The sequence below is a fragment of the Anabrus simplex genome, chromosome 10 (genome assembly GCF_040414725.1).
Source record: "Anabrus simplex isolate iqAnaSimp1 chromosome 10, ASM4041472v1, whole genome shotgun sequence".
Taxonomy (NCBI): Eukaryota; Metazoa; Arthropoda; class Insecta; order Orthoptera; family Tettigoniidae; genus Anabrus; species Anabrus simplex.
Window position 1 is genome coordinate 82,592,611 of NC_090274.1, and position 19,571 is coordinate 82,612,181.

The window sequence follows — 19,571 nt, forward strand, 5'->3', positions numbered from 1 at the left end:
GATGCTTCACAAAATCTGGATGGAATGCTTCTCCTTCTGACATATTGACTTGTCTTTTCTTCAACAGAATATGCCGATTTGTCACTAAAACAAATCTGAAATAAATAAATCAAATAAGCCTAGCATTAAATACAATAAGCTGTACAGTTTGAAAGAAAAATTTCATACTTGTACTGTATTGTATGTTTACATCAGTTAGAATGGGTTAAAATCGAATAATGAATAATAATTTATTATTTACAATAATTGTCATGGACTTGCCTTTTTCCAGTCATGAGGTGACCAATTCTAGAGAGTCTTGGCACACTGGAACCTCTTTGCAGCCATTGTAGGAGTAATCTTTGCTTTTCTTCGAGGATGTCTTGCTTTCATTCCAGCATTAAGCAGCTCTCGTCTCACAGTCCTGGGTGATACGATTGAAGAAAGGTCCTTTCATCTCCCCATAACCTCAAAAATTTGACAGATCTCCAGAACCACTCATATATCAACTGAACTTTTGAATATAATCAATAATGCATGTAACTTATGGAATGCACAGTCTTAAAAATAGGTCACATTATTTACTTCCATACAGCAACAATATCCAGATATAGGTGATAAACTACAGAACTTGAGCACTAAGATAAGTGATACAAAACCATCTGAATAATGAAATTACATTGTGGTTCTCACTGTAGCTGCTATATGAAAAATACATTAGCGAGGACAGGGATTTCCCAAGGGGTAACGTTACCGCCAGACATGTTCAAGGATTAGGCTATAAATGTTGATAATTTACATAAAGATGGAAATATACCTTTTACCCTAATAATTTGGCCATATCTGGTGTACTTCTAGAAAATACACTTCAAAGCATAAGAGTAGTTGAAGATTTATTTGATCCTATAACAATTATGGGAATTGGTCCTACATGGCAGTATTATGAGTACCTTATTTCTTGATATATATATATATATATATATATATATATGAATAATTAACTGAAAGCAGGGATAAGGCTCTTTGTAATAAATAAATTTCAGGATTGTTAGTGACTGCAAAAAGACCTTCACAGTATTGTAAGATGAACATCGGGCGATGTTGTGTTAGTAAATGGGGTGAAAAGTCACGTTGTGGGTTTCACAAATAGAATAAGTCTTCTCTGGTTTAATTATTGTGTTCATGGGGTGAAAGTTCCTCATGGGGATCTGTGTTAGTACCTACGTATTCATAATAAGGATAGATCTTCATTGTGGTAATCACACAAATAGGATCAAAAATAAATTTACAGTTCTCTTAATATGATTATGAGGTAATTTAGGGATTGTAAAGGAGAGGCACGTGAACCTCCAGCAAGGCAGCAATGAGAGAATAAGACCGTCACCAAAATTACTTTATTAGAAAACAGGACATAATCCACAGAAACAGCTCCATTTCTTGTGGCTGATTTCTGACAAAAGAGTTGTGTTACAGAGATGCTAGTTAGTGATGTTTTATTTTACCAGGCAAGTTTAAGGCCTCTTCCATCTAACCAGGCACTGAAATATAGAGTACATATATTACTTTGTAATAATAGTTTTAATACTAATTAAATTGATAGTAATACAAGAATGATGAGTGATGAGATTAAATTAAGGTGAAATAAATTAGATACAATAAAAGGATAAATTCTTAAAACTAATATCCTAATGTAAAAAGAGGTAGTACATAAAATGTAATAACGTTTGGAAGACAGATGTGGTAAGAATTTTAATCTGCTACCACAACATCCATGACAATAGAATGGTTGTGAGTAGCAGCATTAAGAGATGTTCCTTACTCTTGCAGAAAATGTTTCCACAGTGCTTCCTTGGAAGTGCGATACTTTCGGGAAGGAGATTCCACTCCCCGCAGGCAATTATCGTGAATGATTTGTCGTATATGGCAGATCTGTGGGTAGGTAAAGCGAGGATGGAATTATTAGTAGATCTGGTGTTAAGACTGTGATAAGGAGATTGGTATTTGAAATATGAAGTAAGGTGTTATGGCTGTGAAGAATGAAGGACTATATGGAGATGGCGTAGGGTATGAACAGTGCGATGGATTTCTAGTCGGGGCAGAGATAAGTAGTTATATGAACGAGTTGCATGGTCATAGTTCCGTGTAGGTTACAGACGTACCTCACACATGCATTTTGACCACGTTAAATCTGCTCAATAACTTGCACCGAGCATCTCTATAAATCACGTCACAATAGTCGAAATGAGGGAAAACCAGAGCTTCTAACAGCATTATTTGAGTTTTTCAGGAAATAAGTATTTATACCCACGCAGCTAGTGGAGGCTAATGACCAGAGCCGAATAGATGCCTTTGAGATGTGGTGTTGGCGGAGAATGCTCTGTATGCCATGGGCAGAAAGAACAAATGCCTCCATTACAGAAGAACTGAGCATCACAAAACGTTTATCTTCCCGCGTTAGTGAAAGTTACCTCCACTTCCTGGGACACATTTTGAGGAGAGAAGGAGACAATTTAGAAAAGACCATTCTGTAAGGCAAAATTGAAGGCACCAGACCAAAAGGCAGAACAACAAGTAGATGGTTAGACCAAGCAAAGAAGATCACCGGTCAACTTCTTCACAATATCGTAAGAAGAGCGAAAGACCGCTCAGGATGGAAAATTCTCGTTAAGGATGCAGTTACTAATGAAGTGAAGAAATGAGGTCACGACGCTCAGCAATGAGTAAACCGACTGATGATTGATGATGATGATCCACGCAGCATGTGCAATGCAGAGAATGTTTTCTGAGTGATGTTCGTATTATGCGTTTTCCATGACATGTCATCATCGAAAGTAACGCCTAGGACTTTTACTGATGATGTGAATGGTATTTTAGTATTACATAACCTCATAGATGGAATCTCTGTTCGATTGAACTTCGCGAGTAGTTTCCGGTATCCAAGGATGATGGCTTGCGTTTTTGCTGGGTTTAACATAAGACCACATCCCAATGACCAAGAAGAAAACGATGTTAATCTTGATTGATTTTGTCTATGGCCGAAAATATTAGATCCGGAGGTGTGTGGAGGTACATTTGTAAATCATCTGCGTAGATATGGTATTTGCAGTGAGTTAGGTTTTGGGAGACAACATTAATCTAAATCGAAAAAAGGAGGGGTCCTAACACCGACCCTTGGGCCACACCACACTGCACGGATCGCCAAGTTCACTTGTTTTTCCTATCTGTAACACACTGCCGACGGCCATGCAGGTAGGAATGCAACCTAATGAGAGCATTGTCCGAGAAATGGAGGAAATACAATTTCGAGAGCAAAATGTCAATGTCAACACGGCCAATAGCTTTGCTTAAGTCTAGAAGTATTAATACTGCCACTTCTTTGTTGTCCATTGCTTCTCGAATGTCTTCTGTGACCTTCAGTAGTGCCGTTGTAGTACTGTGTGGTTGAGGAAAAACAGATTGTAGTTGGTCAAGTAAGTTGTAAGTCGTCATGTAGTCTGTTCAGAAGGTGAAGCTACTTCCTTTAGAGAACGTATAATACCCGCTGTCCATGTTTCGGGAAATATGCTGTCTACAAGCGAAGACTTAAATATGTTAATGAGTGCAGCTATACATACATTATCATTAATGACTATTATGCCTTTCAGCTTTCAGTCTGCAAGCCTCCCTGAATTTACTAACCGTCGCGACAATCCTCTATTTGCAACTAGTGCTGTGGCCTCATTTAGTTTTATACCTCTTATCTTTAAATCGTTACGAACTGAGTGTAACCGTCGTCGTCTTTGTCTCTCTCTACTTCTCTTACCCTCTGTAACAGAGTCCATTATTCTCCTAGGTAACCTATCCTCCATTCGCCTCCCATGGCCCCACCACCGAAGCCGGTTTATGCGTACAGCTTCATCCATCGAGTTCATTCCTAACTTAGCTTTTATCTCCTCATTCTGAGTACCCGCTTGCCATTGTTCCCACCTGTTTGTACCAGCAATAGTTCTCGCTACTTTCATGTCTGTTACTTCTAATTTATGAATAAGATATCCTGAGTCCACCCAGCTTTCGCTCCCGTAAAGCAAAGTTGGTCTGAAAACAGACCGATGTAAAGATAGTTTCGTCTGCGAGCTGACTTCCTTCTTACTGAATACTGTCGATCGCAACTGCGAGCTCAGTGCATTAGCTTACTACACGTTGATTCAATTTCATTTACTATGTTACCATCCTGGGAGAACACACAACCTAAGTACTTGAAATTATCGACCTGTTCTGGATTCGTATCACCAATCTGACATTCAATTCTGTTGAATTTCTTACCTACTGACGTCAATTTAGTCTTTGAAAGGCTAATTTTTATACCATACTAATAGCACCTATTTTCAAGTTCCAGGATATTAGACTGCAGGCTTTTTGGGACAATCTGCCCATAAGACCAAGTCGTTAGCATAGGCCAGACTGCTTACTACATTTCCGCTTAACTGAATCCCTCCTTGCCCTTTTATACATTTCAGCAGATGATCCACGTGAACTACGAACAGCAGAGGTGAAAGTTTACAGCCGTGTATAACCCCTGTAAGTACCCTGAACCAAGAACTCATTCTACCATCAATTCTCACTGAAGAAGCGTGTACATACATGCCTTTGATTGATTTTAATAATCCACCTTTAATTCCATAGTCCCCCAGTAGGGCGAACATCTTTTCCCTCGGTACCCTATCATATGCTTTATCTAGATCTACGAAACATAAACACAATTCCCTATTCCTCTCGTAGCATTTTTCAATTATCTGGCGCATACTGAAAATCTGATCCTGACACCCTCTCTGTGGTCTGAAACCACACTTGTTTTCATCCAACTTCCTCTGAACTACTGATCGCACCCTCCCTCCCAAGTTGCCAATGAATACTTCGCCTGTTACACTAGTCAATGAGATACCTCGATAGTTGTTGCAATCCTTTCTGTTCCCTTGTTTGTAGATAGGTGCAATTACTGCTTTTGTCCAAACTGAAGGTACCTTACCAACATTCCTTGCTAATCTTACTACTCTGTAAAGCCATTTGATCCCTGCCTTCCCACTATACCTCACCATTTCAGGTCTAATTTCATCAACTCCTGTTGCTTTATGACAATGGAGTTTATTTTCCATCCTTTCCACTTCCTTAAGCGTAATTTCACCCACACCATTTTCCTCCTCACCACGAGCTTGGCTGTTCGCAACATCGAAAGGAATATTTACTTTTACGTCGAGAGGCTGTTCAAAATATTCCCTCCACCTCTCCAGTGATTCCCTGAGTTTATTATGATTTCACCTGAATTGCTCAAAACACTGTTCATTTCCTTTTTCCCTCCCTTCCTAAGATACTTTATTACTGTCCAGAAAGGTTTCCCTGCTGCTTGACCTCGCCTTTCCAGGTTATTACCAAAATCTTTCCAAGACTTCCTTTTGGATCCAACAACTATTTGTTTTGCTTTGTTTCTTTGATTTATGTACAGATCCCTGTTTGCCTCGGCTCTTGTTTGGAATCATTTCTGATAAGCCTTCTTTTTACGTTTACAGGCTGCTCTCATTTCATCATTCCACCAAGATGTTCGCCTTTTCCCATTTTTTCACACATTTGTTCCTAGCCATTCCCTTGCTGTTTCTACTACAGCATCCCTGTATGCCACCCATTCACTTTCTATATCCTGAACCTGCTTACTGTCTACTGTTCGAAACTTCTCACTAATCATATCCATGTACTTCCGTCTAATTTCATCGTCCTGGAGATTTTCTACCCTTATTCGTTTGCAGACAGATTTCACTTTCTCTACCTTATGCCTGTTGCTCATGGTAAAATTTTCTGTCAAATTTATTGTACAATAATTTAATTTTATAAAATTTCTGTTGCTCACGCTCAAATTTAAGTTTTATAAAACCTTTGACAAAACTTTCATAAAATAGGACATGTTCTATTCCGTAAAATTAATTTTACGAAATGAACCAATCAGCGAAGCTGACATCATGATGATGCTGGCGCTACGTCGTGAGAAGATTGCGAAGCTCGATTGTAAACAAACACTTCTTTCTAAAATGGCGGGTTTCGGGTGTACTAAGGAAGCTGTTATTGCTTTACTGGACGAATACCAGAAATATCCATGTTTGTACGAGGTTAGAACGCCACTTTACCACAATAGAAATGCAAGAAGAGAGGCAGAAAACGCAATCGCCGAAATTGTGTCACAAGTTCGGCCGAATACAAGCCCGGCTGATGTGAAGTCGAAGATAAACGGGCTTCGAACTCAATTCACTAATGAGAGGTTAGTACTGAATTTGATCAATCGTAATTATTTGAGATTGATTGATTTTTCTTTAAATTTGATATGAAGTTTATAATATGGCAGATAGTAAAGCTAGTTCTATTCATGCATTCACGGTTGACTTGGTAACCTGTCAAAAATTTAAATGCAGTAATTATTAATGTACAGCCTACTGTGTACCAATAAACAGGTGTTTTGTTCTTCAGTGTATATTAAAATGTGACTGACTTACTTAAATCTGCACCCTCACATGGTGAATACACGGACACAATTCTAGTCCTAATTCCTCCAACTGACAAATCTACCCACATCATTTGCTCATTTACGTGCCTAACAGAAACTATATTCCGTGCAATGGTATTCCTGAGAAAGAGCCCTACTGGGCCGATGACCTTCGATGTTAGGCCCCTTTAAACAACAAGCAAGCAACAAGCACAAAGAGCCCTACCCCAGACTCTGCCCTTCCCTTTCTAACACCCGTCAATTACACTTTATAATCTCCTATCTCTTCCTCGTTATCTCCCCTTACCCGAATATCACTTACTCCTAGCACATCCAGATGCATCCTCAGCCAGTTCTTTCTTCCATAAGCCCCATTAATATTGATAGCTCCCATCGAATTCCATTTCGTTCGCGAAGTTGTTTCCAAGGAGTCCCTCGCCTGTCAAATGGGAGTGGGACTCTGTTACTCCCATAGGTCCGAGGCATGCTTAAAATGTTCTGAGCTCGGTAAATTCATGAAGCAGCTTGCTGCCCTACTTACACATAGTCCCAGTAAAGATCTCTCCTCTAACGTGTTAAGGACCACCGGTGGATTGTATAGTCCTAGCCGCCTGAGCACAAGGAAGGCCATGACTCAGAATATTTCCGAGATGCCCACTCCCATTCCATAGCAAATGGTATCCCAACTCTCAGAATCACTTACTAGGCCACTCAGCCGTTGCCCATGGTTCACGAACTTGGACGTGACTACAGTAACCCACACCATGAACCATGGTAATATCACATCCAGAATAATTTTTATCATTCGTATTCCTATACTGTCATTTCCTTTCGCCGTCAATATTACCCGAATTATGGCAAACCTGACTTGTGAGTGGGTTTCTTTACGGAAGTAGAAGTTTTCTCTATCTGTTCGCGTCTTTGCATAATTGCCGTCAAGAACTTCCGGTTTCAGCGCTGCATTTAATGGGCGGTTAGATGAAAAATAATCGTTCAGTTTTTGCAAGGGTATATTAATTTCGTCGTCGTCTCGTCCGTTGGTAATGCCAAAGCTCTTTATGGATTTCCACAACACAGCTGTTGAGACATTTGGTTGGATTAAACCGTGAGCGTGTCGTAATTTTGCGTTTCTAATCTGTTGCGTAGTAGTACCGTTTCTCAGTCTCTTACAGTTAAGTAGATTGTCAGGAGTGCAGTGTTTTCTAACTCGTCTGTAAGCAGCATCGCGTTCAGCCATTAGAGTTCTAATATCATCTGGGAGCCAAGGAGCTGGCTTGCGCGAAACTCGAGCCGTCTTTTCAGGGGGCATGCCTACCGTATAGCTCAGTTATATGTTGATTGAAACGCGCCACTTTGTCATTTATGTCTTGAAATTTAAATATTTTGTGCCATGGCACTGCAACTGCGTCTTGTAAAAGTTTATTCTTCGTAGATCTCTATTTGAAATTATTTTCGATTTGAAGTTGGAAATTCTAATCGAATAGGCCATAAATAGAGCATCATGCTGCGATAAACCTTTGACACCAATTTGACCGTGATGAAGAACTAATTCAGGTTGGTTAGTGGCAATGAGATCAATTAAGGTGTGTGATGTGTGGCATTGAGACGGAGAAACGTTAAGTTGCAAGCTTTAAAAGAAGTTAAAAGGAGAGTTAGTTTCAAGAAGTTTTATGTTTGACATCGCCTATAATAATCATATTTGAGTAATCAGTGACAAAATCTTGCATTTGAGTCTCTAGATCGCATTAAAAAACCGCATTCGGTGGCTTATATACTACGCCCAGAAGACATATTACTTCCCTCACAGTTATTTCCAGGAACATGTACTCAGGTTTTCGCTCGTACGGACCTGGAGACCTACAGATTATTTTAGGGCATAGATTGGTCATGACATATGCGGCGGTACCCCCTGAGGGCTTATATAATCTGTCGGAACTAAGCAATGTATAAGCCGCCAGCTGCACTCTTTCTATTGCGCGGTGTGGTTTTAACCAAGATTCCGAAATTAATATTGCATGTAAACAGGGTGCCATAAACAGAACTTTAATTTCGTCCATTCGCGCATCCACAAGTAGGCTTTGAGCGTTTATATGGCAAATCTTTAAAGCATTTCTGTACGGAGAGAGCTTATGGTTAATGATGTCCCCTGTCGACTGGGAATGGCAAGAGAGCTCAGATGACAATAGGTGTGTGTTGCCTGCATAGCTGGTTCCCGGGACATTTTGGGAGGGTGGAGTAAGCGAAAGTTTGTGAAGAATGTTTGGAAGGATAAGGGGAGCCTGTTCTTTTGTCTCAAGGTCGTTATCATAGGGGCTAAGCGCAATTGATCCCGGCTTCTCCACTTTGAAGTTATATTTTCTAAGTAACTTACGATGTTCTCAGTTATATTGGGGATGATCTTGACAATAATGGGAATGTAACTAACAATATACGGCGATCAGTACGATAATGGCAATATAGCAGTAATGTACTTAAAAATAAATACGATAAAAATGAGGCACTGGACCCAGTCTACTGCTACTAACACCAATCTACAACTACGGCAAGCATAAGTAAACTATATTACTAATTACGTTCTGATAGAGAATTAAGTTTAATATTGTTATATACTACTAGGAAACCTCAAAAAATAAACTACGATAGAAAGTTACAAAAATGTTGTGACCCTTTCTCCCGCATATCACGTTAGTTCATTTAACTGTTCCATAGTGCACACTCTATATGTTAATTACTCCCTCAGTGCTCCATACCTGGCGTACACTAAAACTCGAAATTGCCTCATTAAGGACTGCGAGCCTTGTTGCAGTCAGAACCTCTCTTACCGTGACCGCCGTTCCCTTGTGTCCTCTTTTTTGTGGAAGATTTCACTCCACTTCCGGTAGGAAACGAATTTCAATATTAGAGGTCGTGGCTTCGTGCCCAGTCGTCTTCCAGTGCGAAGGCTCCTGTAAATGTCCCGAAGGTCAAGGTCGACACCAAGATCTCTTGCGATGCTAATTGCTATGACATCAGAATCTCCCCCGTCCTTTTTCGGCAATGCCGAAAATACGGATACATTTCCGCCGCTGGTATTGCTCCAGTTCATCTATCTTGTTTTTAAAGTCGCTTTTGATCTTCACAAGTTCCTTGTCCTTTTCTTGAAGCTGATCTTGTAATAGTTTAACAGTTTCCTTGTACTCCGCTCTTAGTTCCTGGAGCTGCGGCATTAGGGGCTGTAACTGTTCGGCTATGGCCTGCTTTACGACTGCTTGGGGAAGCTCTTAGGAGCCATTATGAAAACTTACTAGTAGAACAATGACAGTTTACTTCAGTTAACTGCACACGCATAACTTCAGCACGAATCTGATTACATATTTCTCATTTCAAGCGCTGTATCACCTGCGATTAACAATTTTTTCGAGAGAATGTTTGCGTGCGACTAGCAGTTAGCGGCCATATGTTGCAAAATTTTGGCTGGGAAGATTTGGGGAAAGGAGACAAGCTGTCCTATTAAGCAGTATATTCTGAGATGTCATTGGAGAGATGGCTTGGAATGACATTTGTTGATGAATGAATTTAAGTCATGTTCTTTAAATCTACGAAAGGTCACAACATGAAGATAAGTTGGAATTCAAGGGGACAAATTTTGGCAAATGTTCACTTATACGAAGATGATTTAGTGATTGAAATAATTTACCAAGGTATTTATTTCATACATTTTCACAATCCTTTTCTTCATAAACAAACGACAGCCCTAAATGCTGTTGATTGATTGATTGATTGATTGATTGATTGATTGATTGATTGATTGATTGATTGATTGATTGATTGATTGATTGATTGATGTTTTGGCCTTAATGTGATGCTCATATAAGGATGATGGATGTTTCTGTGGTAATCATTTAAGCATTGTCCACTTCTTGGGAAAGTGGTAGGAATAATGTGGGATTATATGATATTACAGTGAAGTGTTTTGGGAATCAAAGTATATAGCAACATGGAAATGAAAAAAAGAGGTGACAAGCCAAGTCATATATAGAAAGATGGGAACAGGGGAATCTATATATATAAAATTGGATGTTGGTATGTTTGAACCTAATGGACTCAAAAACTACTGGAACGATTTCTTTGAAATTTTCACAGCTTGTTCTTATTACATCTGAGAGGGATTATGAAGTGGTTTGAACTAAATCTGATTGGTAGTTCGGCACTAAGGGGTGAAAAATAAAATAGGGGAAGATGAGCAAACCACAAGAGAAGTCCGATCAGGGGGTTGACTGCCCAACAGTATGTGAAGATTATGATGTGTTCCTTAAAACTTATTTCTGCTTTTATCCGGAAATATTACTGTAGGGGCAAGAAACCCTAGCAGCCCTAAAGGAAGGGGGTGAAACTTAAAAATCCGAAACTGACGATATTAGTGACGAATTCTTAGTCTTTGGGGTAGCTGAGATGAACTGTGACACTCTGAATGCCATTTAAGTCAAAGTTCGTTCCCAATCAGTATGATAAACATATTATGACTTACTGTTTGGGAAAGAAAACTGTAGGGTAAGAGACACATACGGGCAGGATCGTACAACTGAAGATGTTACAGACGTTAAATTTGGTATTTCGAATCTTCTTAAAAAACAAACACATTTTTTATTTTTGGAAAATCCACAAACAGTATTATCGGTATTAAATGTTCATAAAATTATTGAAAAGGGCAGGCAAAGCAATATGACAAGGACAGGCCGAGTTATGTGACCTGAATGCTGTGGATCAGCGCACGCATCGACTGGTGTGAATATAGCCAGTCATTGTGGAAATAGGCTCAACACAAAGGGAGGCAAGGAATGGTATTGGATAATGATTTGGACATAGTATTCATTATTACTATTATTTATTGTCCTTGAATTGTACATGTACACATAATGGGAGTGCCTCCTTCCCCACATATATGTGTACATATACTCTGCTGAATATTCACACATATGAAGGCAATTTCAAATTTTCATACTTACAAATGTTCCTCCTTTTCTATTGCTACCTTGTCTACTGCTATCCTACAGTGTGTTTCTTTTCACGTTCTTATCTCTCTTACCAGTTGTCCAAAGAGCAGTGGCAAAAGGGACTCGTGTTATGACGCAGCAGGTCGGTCTGCAAGTTAGGTTCCAAAAAAGGGTAAAAAATAAATGCAATATAAATTTTAATCTAATAGCAGTTGTATAGTATTATTTGAAGTAATTCCAAATGTTGTATATGAGTTAATTATGTCTGTAAATGCAGAAGATATTTTGAGTAGAATTTTGTAAATAATAAAATTTTTATGAAGGATAAGCTGAGTGTTTAATAGAAAAAATTAATGTAAATGGTATAATACTGTATTTTAGGAAATTGCCTTCTTCTCTGTTCATTTAATATTTAGTGCTTTATAATAATGTATCATTCCCATTCTTATATTTTTTAAATGGGAGATAAATTTATTATACTCTTCTTGTGCCACTATGAAATTTAATTTCTCAACTGTTTCTTGTTTAGGCCTATATACTTTTATTCCCTTACTTATTTATTCTACTTTTCTTATTTCTTACATATAGCCCTCCGAAAATTTTAAGAAGGAAATATTCATAGAAGAACATACTGATGATCAGCTGTTGTCGTACATCAAAGAAGAAACAAAGTACGTACACTACAAATCCTATACAATATGGAATATGTTGTACCCATTCACAGTTGTGTTCAGTAGTGTTTGGTTTATCTCCAAAAACTGGCTATTTTCATGAGTTTAATCCTTTCTTTACAAGGTTAATTTAAACACTAATATCTTAAAATTTTCTAAAATATTAATTAACTATAAAATCGTATTTAATGTTCCATCATGTAGTTTTATTGAATATATATCTATAAGAAGAATCTCTGCTAAAGCTAGATATTTTTGAAGTGTATTTGTTTACAATACATGAAAAATGTGTTCTTTCTTTCACTGTCACTCCATCATTTCTTCATTGCATTCTTATCTGAATTTCCATCTGCAACCATTACCTCCAGATATTCTCAATAATTTTATATGTTCATATCAACAGTGACACACAGAAATAGCCATGTTTGTAGATTATAAACTAAATTTACAAATTCAAAATTGTTGTGTTTTATGTTCATTGTAAACATTATAATAATTTCAAACTAACATAATTAGGTTCATTGATCATTATAATGATGGCCGGCTTCAATAGTATGATAACTCAGAGAATGTCACTTTTAAATTGTTGATTTGGTTAGATTATTTTTTTATGGTCTTTTCCATTCTCTTGTGTGTTAAGTCAGATTCCTCCATTTGTGGACACCAAAGCAGAGAATGTGTTGTGGAAATGAAACGTTCAGATCAGTAGTGCTACATCTTACATATCATAGTTTTCAAATAAAACTTTCACATTGTTATGAGTTTAAAAATTATTGTGGTATTAAATTTATGTTTGTTTCAGTGTTGTGGTCACACTTGATGATTGTCGCAAATTCCCAGTTTTCATTTTAGTGCTCATTGTCTGTCAGGTGCCTGTAGTGTCTTGATTGCAAACAAGTGAAGTATGAAATTTCAGAATTCTTCAATTTAGTGAATTTATTATCTCATATATATAGGTAAATAATAATGTAATGATATAATATTATTTCTAAATTGTAAATTTTATCACTGACATTACAAAGTAGCACAAGTGTATATACTGTTTTCAAACATTTAATGCAGTAGTGTTTTTAGAACTCTATGTGTGCCATTGGACTACTTGCTTATTCATTTTTTGTTGTCACACCATTCTTGGTTACTGTGTGAAACAATCTGTGATAATCCGTGGGAAATGATTGTATAATCTCTGAATGGTGCTCTCAACGGAGCCCTTGTATTGGCAGATCGTGCAATGGCTAGTCGAAGCCTAAGGTTTGAATTCAAACAAGATTAGTGATGGAAACTACAAATTCTGGAAGGTTTATTTGATTTTGTGGGTGGTTAGAGTCTTCTTGACTGTTATGTGATGCATTGACTTATTCCTACTGTACATTCACAACTAGTGGCAAGAGATATTCATTTCAGTCCTCAGAACTGCCCAGTACCAGCTTACACTATCTCATTAGAACTATGCACACAACTGAAGAATACTGCTGTTTGTGTAGCAGGACACACTAGGCTATGCTAAAGAACAATCTTGTTTGTGACCACCACTTTTCACACACAAAATGCATATTTATACTTTTGGATGCAGTTTAAATTAGCTTTCTTCTTCCTAAATATATTTTGTGCAGACGCACTCTCAAACCAGCAAAAGCAACAAGCCTTTTGTGTGGTTTCTTTTTCCTTGGTATATTAGGCAGAGGATAGTCCATTGTCTATGTAGCTTAATCCATTGTATATCCTAGATTTTAGATGCTTGTGAAGGATTCAGTCAACCGGATCTCATCTGCTGCTTCCCACTTTGTTTTATATCTCACCACAGGTGCTATGTTACCCTGACTCTCATTTTAGCCGTCTACAAATATCTTTCAGCAACTTAAATGACTTCCTTTAAAATGTCTAAAAGATTTGCCATGTCAATTTGGTACTGAATTACATAAGAAGGATTTTTAAGGTTCATAAAATTTCCTAATCACTGACTTGTAGAAAGAGACGTATTTCTGAGCTTACCAATTGGTAATGAGGTTGCCTTCCATTTGTGGAGGGACACACAGACCTGAGCTAAATAATTAGTGATGAGGCTAATTTCCATTTGTGTAGAGATACGTGGTCCTGAACTAACCATTTAGTGATATGGTTTCCTTCCATTTGTAGAGCGGTTCAGACCCCACTGTCGGCAGTCCTGAAAATGGTTTTCCATGGTTTCCCATTTTCACACCAGGCAAATGATGGCGCTGTCTCTTAATTAAGGCCTTGGCCGCTTCCTTCCCACTCCTAGCCCTTCCCTGTCCTATCGTCGCTATAAGGCCTATCTATGTTGGTGCGACGTAAAGCAACTAGCAAAAAGAAAAAAATAGCATTTGTAGAGTGTCGAGTGTCACTTGGTCCTGAGCTGACGACTTTGTGGCACTCTCCAGGGTCTTTATTTATTTAGTTATTTATTCATTCATTCATTTATTTATTTATTTACTTATTAATTTATTTGGTGGGACTCAGGCTGTATAGCCTGCTATTCTGTTCGACTATACATACACCTACATGAAAAGTTAAATATACACTAAATTATGTACGATTTAGTATCTTAAGGTATCAGTTAAGGGTTTTGATTAACCTAATAACTTAGCTATGATCTAATCCTACATTTTATGAATTATTATTATTATGCATTAACGAGGTTTGACAGAGTATATTAAAGCAGAAGTGGTTTGACACGCTCCTAATTTCAGCAGGAAGGAAATTCCAAATTCGGCTGGCGGCGACTACAAATGATATACTGTAGCCACTTGAGCGGTGAATGGGAATGCTTAGTACTGAGGTGGATGATGATCTGGTAGGAATACTAGAAGGTGATGCTGGGTAATGGCAATGTGTGGCAAGATATTCAGGAGTGTTAAGGTTCAGTATACGATGTAACAGGGAAACAGTGTGTAAATTTCTTCGCTCCCTTAAGCGTAGCCATCAAAGCCTACCAAATGCGGGAGAAATATGTCTAAACCTTGGTATATCTGAAATAAATCGAACACATGTGTTATGTGCCTACAGGAGCTTGATGGAAAGTGAGGCGTTCAGGTTATTGTGTACTGCGTCACAGTAGTCGAATATTGGCATTACCATACTTTGGATAAGCAGTTTTCTTACATTTTGGGTCTCTGAGTTTCTTAAGGGAATGTAAGGAACAAAACACTCCCTGACATATACCTGTTACATGATCTTTCCAACTAAGGTTTTTATCTAATATCATCCCTAAGTTGTTAACTGTCTCTTTGAATTGTAACGGAGTGCCTCTTAATGTTATTGAGTGGGTATGCACATCTGTGAACCGTGCGCAGGTATTTTGGGCATTGATTTTTAGTGCATGGTCGTCGGTTTACTTACATATTCTTTCTAGGTTGTCATTCGTATGCTTTATTGCGGTCGGTAAGTCACTACGATGTGCATGTGTATGTGTTTGTAAGTCGTCTGCGTTCACATAATATTGAAAATGTTTAATTACTTCTGTTAGTTCTGAAATGAAGATTGAGAATAGGAGTGGTGCTAGCACTGGCCCCTGTTGTATTCCAGTTTCTACAGATTGCCATGAAGAGACATTTTCACCTGTTGATACACACTGCCGGTGATCAGAGAGATAATGTTATTTGTTTTACGTCCCACTAACTACTTTTTAAGGTCTTCGGAGACGCCGAGGTGCCGAAATTTAGTCCCGCAGGAGTTTTTTACGTGCCAGTAAATCTACCGACACGGGGCTGTCGTATTTGAGCACCTTCAAATGCCACTGGACTGAGCCAGGATCGAACCTGCCAAGTTAGGGTTAGAAGGCGAGCGCCTTAACCGTCTGAGCCACTCAGCGCGGCCGATCAGAGAGATAAGAATACATCCAGGATAGTGTGCTTTGTGAGAAATTAAGAGCACGTAATTTTGCTATTAGTATGTCCGTGTCAACGCAGTTGAAGGCCTTACTAACGTCTAGAAGAGTTAAAACACTAACTTCACCCTTATCCATAGCTACTCCTATGTCGTTTGTAACTTTAAGTAATGCAGTAGTTGTGCTATGATTGCTTCTTAAACGAGACTGGTATTAGTCAAGAACCATATTGTTTTTAAATATGCGGTTATTTGTCTGTGAACTATTTTCTCCAAACTTTGGACAGATATGGTAAAATGCAAATGGATCAAAAGTCTTTGGGTTCCACGGGATTGTTGGTCTTTGGGAGTGGGCGAACAATTGACATTTCGAAAGGGAAGGGAATATGCCGGTTATCAGTCAGGTATTAATGATGTGGGTTAGAGTTGGTAGAATTACGTCTAGAGCTTTTAACAGTGTTACGGGGATACCCATGGAGGAGAAAGAGGTTAAAGGAGGTGCTGGGGTGAATGGGTCTCTCTGCAGTATCGAGAATTGATTTAAAACTTTAACAAAGTTTATATCTCTTTTAGAACTTCAAACTTAACAATTTTTCATAACAATGAGATGTCTTGTACAGTGTCAAACTTTAAACAAGACAAGAAATTCCAAAATTTAGTGACTTTTAAAAAACCTGGGCTTCAAGCTCCTCGCTTTACAATTCTTGAGCTCCCAGCTCGAAATACAAAGGGCACGAATTTATTCAAGGGCAGAAATCCCCTCAATTCAAGAGCACTTGCTCCCTAAATACAATATCAAGCCTCCCAGAGGCACTCTTTACAATTACAAAACTTGAAAAAGAGCTAACAGGCTCTCAGTTTCTTAAGCCTACTCAAGGCAACACCAAAAATCTTACACCCTTTAGCCTTCCATGGTCTAAATCACAAATTGAAACAGGGGTATCTCATACCCAACCTATAGGGCCTTTGCGGAAAGAACAGGTTAAGTAAGTGGCCCGAAACACAAACTGAATGGACGCGTACAGTGCTCCAAGATAGTGAAAACTGAAAAACCTAAAGGGCTCTAGTCCAGTGAAACAGGGGCTACTCCCAAACTACTGAGGTGCTTGTATAGAAATTAATTTACCACATTACAGAATGAAAAACAGTTATAAACATAGTCACCTCAAACCAAGATGAAGGGGAGCTCGAGAGGGTAATTCTCTATCCCCGGTTTACAGTTAAAAATTTTGTGGAGGTTTTTACATTAGCCAGAAGAAAGTTACATTTTAGAAAAGCTTGTTACATAACTCGGGTTAAACTGCGGAGATAGCAGGAAAGAAAGATGTTATGTGGCCATTACCTTGTAGATGTTCTGCTGACCGATGAATGAGGCCGCCCGCCTCCTCCTTCGGCACACACGCTCAGTAAGATGACGATCAATTGGCCAAGAGACGTGGAAAGCCGCAGTTGATAAACCCTCATGGAAGGTTCGAGATCTTTCACGACTAAACCAGCCACACCCTCTCAATTTTATTGGTTAAATCCAAAGTGAAGAAGAATTACAAGAATAGGTGATTGGATAGATTTAATACTGGCCGAAAGGAAAGGAAGAGTTGCCAACCCAAAAATAAATGAACATCAATCAATTACAAAACCCAAGAAATACAAAACTTCTTTAAATTATAAGTTCTTTCGCTTCGCACCAGGGTGCATGATCATAGTTTTTAGTGGTGCCGTGTGTAGAATAATGTCCAAACTTCTTAATGAATATCAAAACAAAACCGGGAGAAATTAACTCAGTTTAGGAAACTGCATAATAACAAAATTACACAATATTTTACTGGTGACATCTTCTGATTAAAGTTCCAAGTTGGTGTAGTTTCAGTTTCACTGTTTTACAAATAGAGGGGTTCATTTAGGCGCTAGTTTTGAATGCGCGGCGTTGAGATGTACCTCCCGGTACAAACAGTAATTTTGGAACAATCTCGTCACATCCTGTCGCAGTTGTATTTATTGATTGTGCAATTTGTCTCACTTCTGCAGGAGTTACGAGGGAAAAATATAACTGTTCTCCTCCATTGTTAGTATTGCCATCGTGTAGAATTTTGTAAATCGTCTGTTCTTTTGTTGTCTCGTCAATGTTAACGGGTTTTGTAGTAATGTATTGGTTTAAATCATCCAGTGTTAGGTTAATGTCAGCAATATAGAGTTTATTTCCACCTATGCTATTTTTTAACGGTTTTCCAGATTATTGTCGTGTTCCGGGTTAGCAAAATGTTTTGTGAGTGTCATATTTTAGCATTCCTTAAGGCCTGTGTGGTCCTGTTACGAAGGGTCTTGTACAGGTCAAAATCGTTTGGTACTTGGCTAATTTTAAATTTCTGAAAACTTTGTGTCTCTCTGTCATTAATTCTCGTATCTGCTGAATCATCCGTGGACCCGCAGGGCGTGTTACGAGAGCAATGCGTTTTGGCGCGTGGTTAATGAGAAGAGCTAGCAGTTGTGTGTTTAGGAACTCCACTTTATCATCTATATTGTATAAATTATGGACATGATGCTGAGGTATGCTTGCAGCGTCTTCTAATAGGGCTTCGTCATTTATATCTTTTAGATCTCGGAATGTAATTAATTTAGGTCTTGGGACATTTGAGAGAATAAGCTAAAATATTAAGTCGTGATTGGATAGTCCGCAAGCAGACATTTGCCCGTCGGTCAGTACCCTGTCAGGGTTATTCGTCACAATCAAGTCCAGTAATGTATGTGACGTGGCTGTGTGATGTGTTGCGTTAAGTGCCAAAATCGTCATGTTTCAGGATTTAAGTATGTTGATTAGTTGTTTAGTCTCTGTCTTTTCGTCGTTAGGGATGTAAGTATTGAGGTCACCTAGTAATAAAACATGCTCATACCTGGGTAAGAGGTCTAGTAGGATGTCCTCAAGGTCGGTGGTGTATCCAATCATTGGTGGGCGATACACTACACTCGGTAAACACTTTTCACCTAAAGCCTCAATTTCTATGAACGTGAACTCAGGCCTTGCGCAGTATTCACTGATTATATTGTAGATTATTTTATGTTTTAGGTCGTTCCTAATATACATAGCTACTCCGCCGCCGGCTTTACCTGTGCGATCATTTCGGATCAAAGTATAATTTTCGAGATGGGCGAGAGAATCCGACACCCACGGTTTCAACCATGTTTCCCCGTTTATGACGATGTGAGGATTGACATTACTGAGTTCGTGGAAGTGAGGAATTAGACTTTGAACGTTAGCATGTACTACCTGTAAGGAATTTGGGAAGTTGTTAAGAGCATTTGTAAGGGGATTAGTATTAGGGGACTGGGTAGGAATGGGAGCGGAGATTCCGCTCAGCTGACCACCAGTAACCTTGCCGAAAATAGACGCTTGTGCAGCACACTCACCTTGAGTTGCCAACCTGTACGTTATCTTGTCTAGTTATTATATGTAAACCTAATGAAGATATAATCTAAAAGTAATAGTTGGAAGAGCAATTACAGTCTAGCAATTAAAATCTAGTGTCTAAGTTAGTTAAAACTGTAAAATGTGAAATGCCATGTTAGTTTCGGTCTGTCGGTTTATTTAATCCTGTCCATTTCCGC

General features: G+C 38.6%; 1 protein-coding gene across 1 annotated transcript in view; it reads left to right on the forward strand.

Annotated features, from left to right (window-relative positions):
- Positions 1-19,102, forward strand: part of LOC136881879 (uncharacterized) — a 47,821-nt gene extending 28,719 nt beyond the window's left edge. Inside the window, exons 4-5 of the mRNA XM_067154322.1 lie at positions 12,046-12,128; positions 19,033-19,102. Coding sequence (XP_067010423.1) covers positions 12,046-12,128; positions 19,033-19,102 — 153 coding nt within the window. The remainder of the gene's footprint in view (positions 1-12,045; positions 12,129-19,032) is intronic.
- The last annotated feature ends 469 nt before the right edge of the window (positions 19,103-19,571 follow it).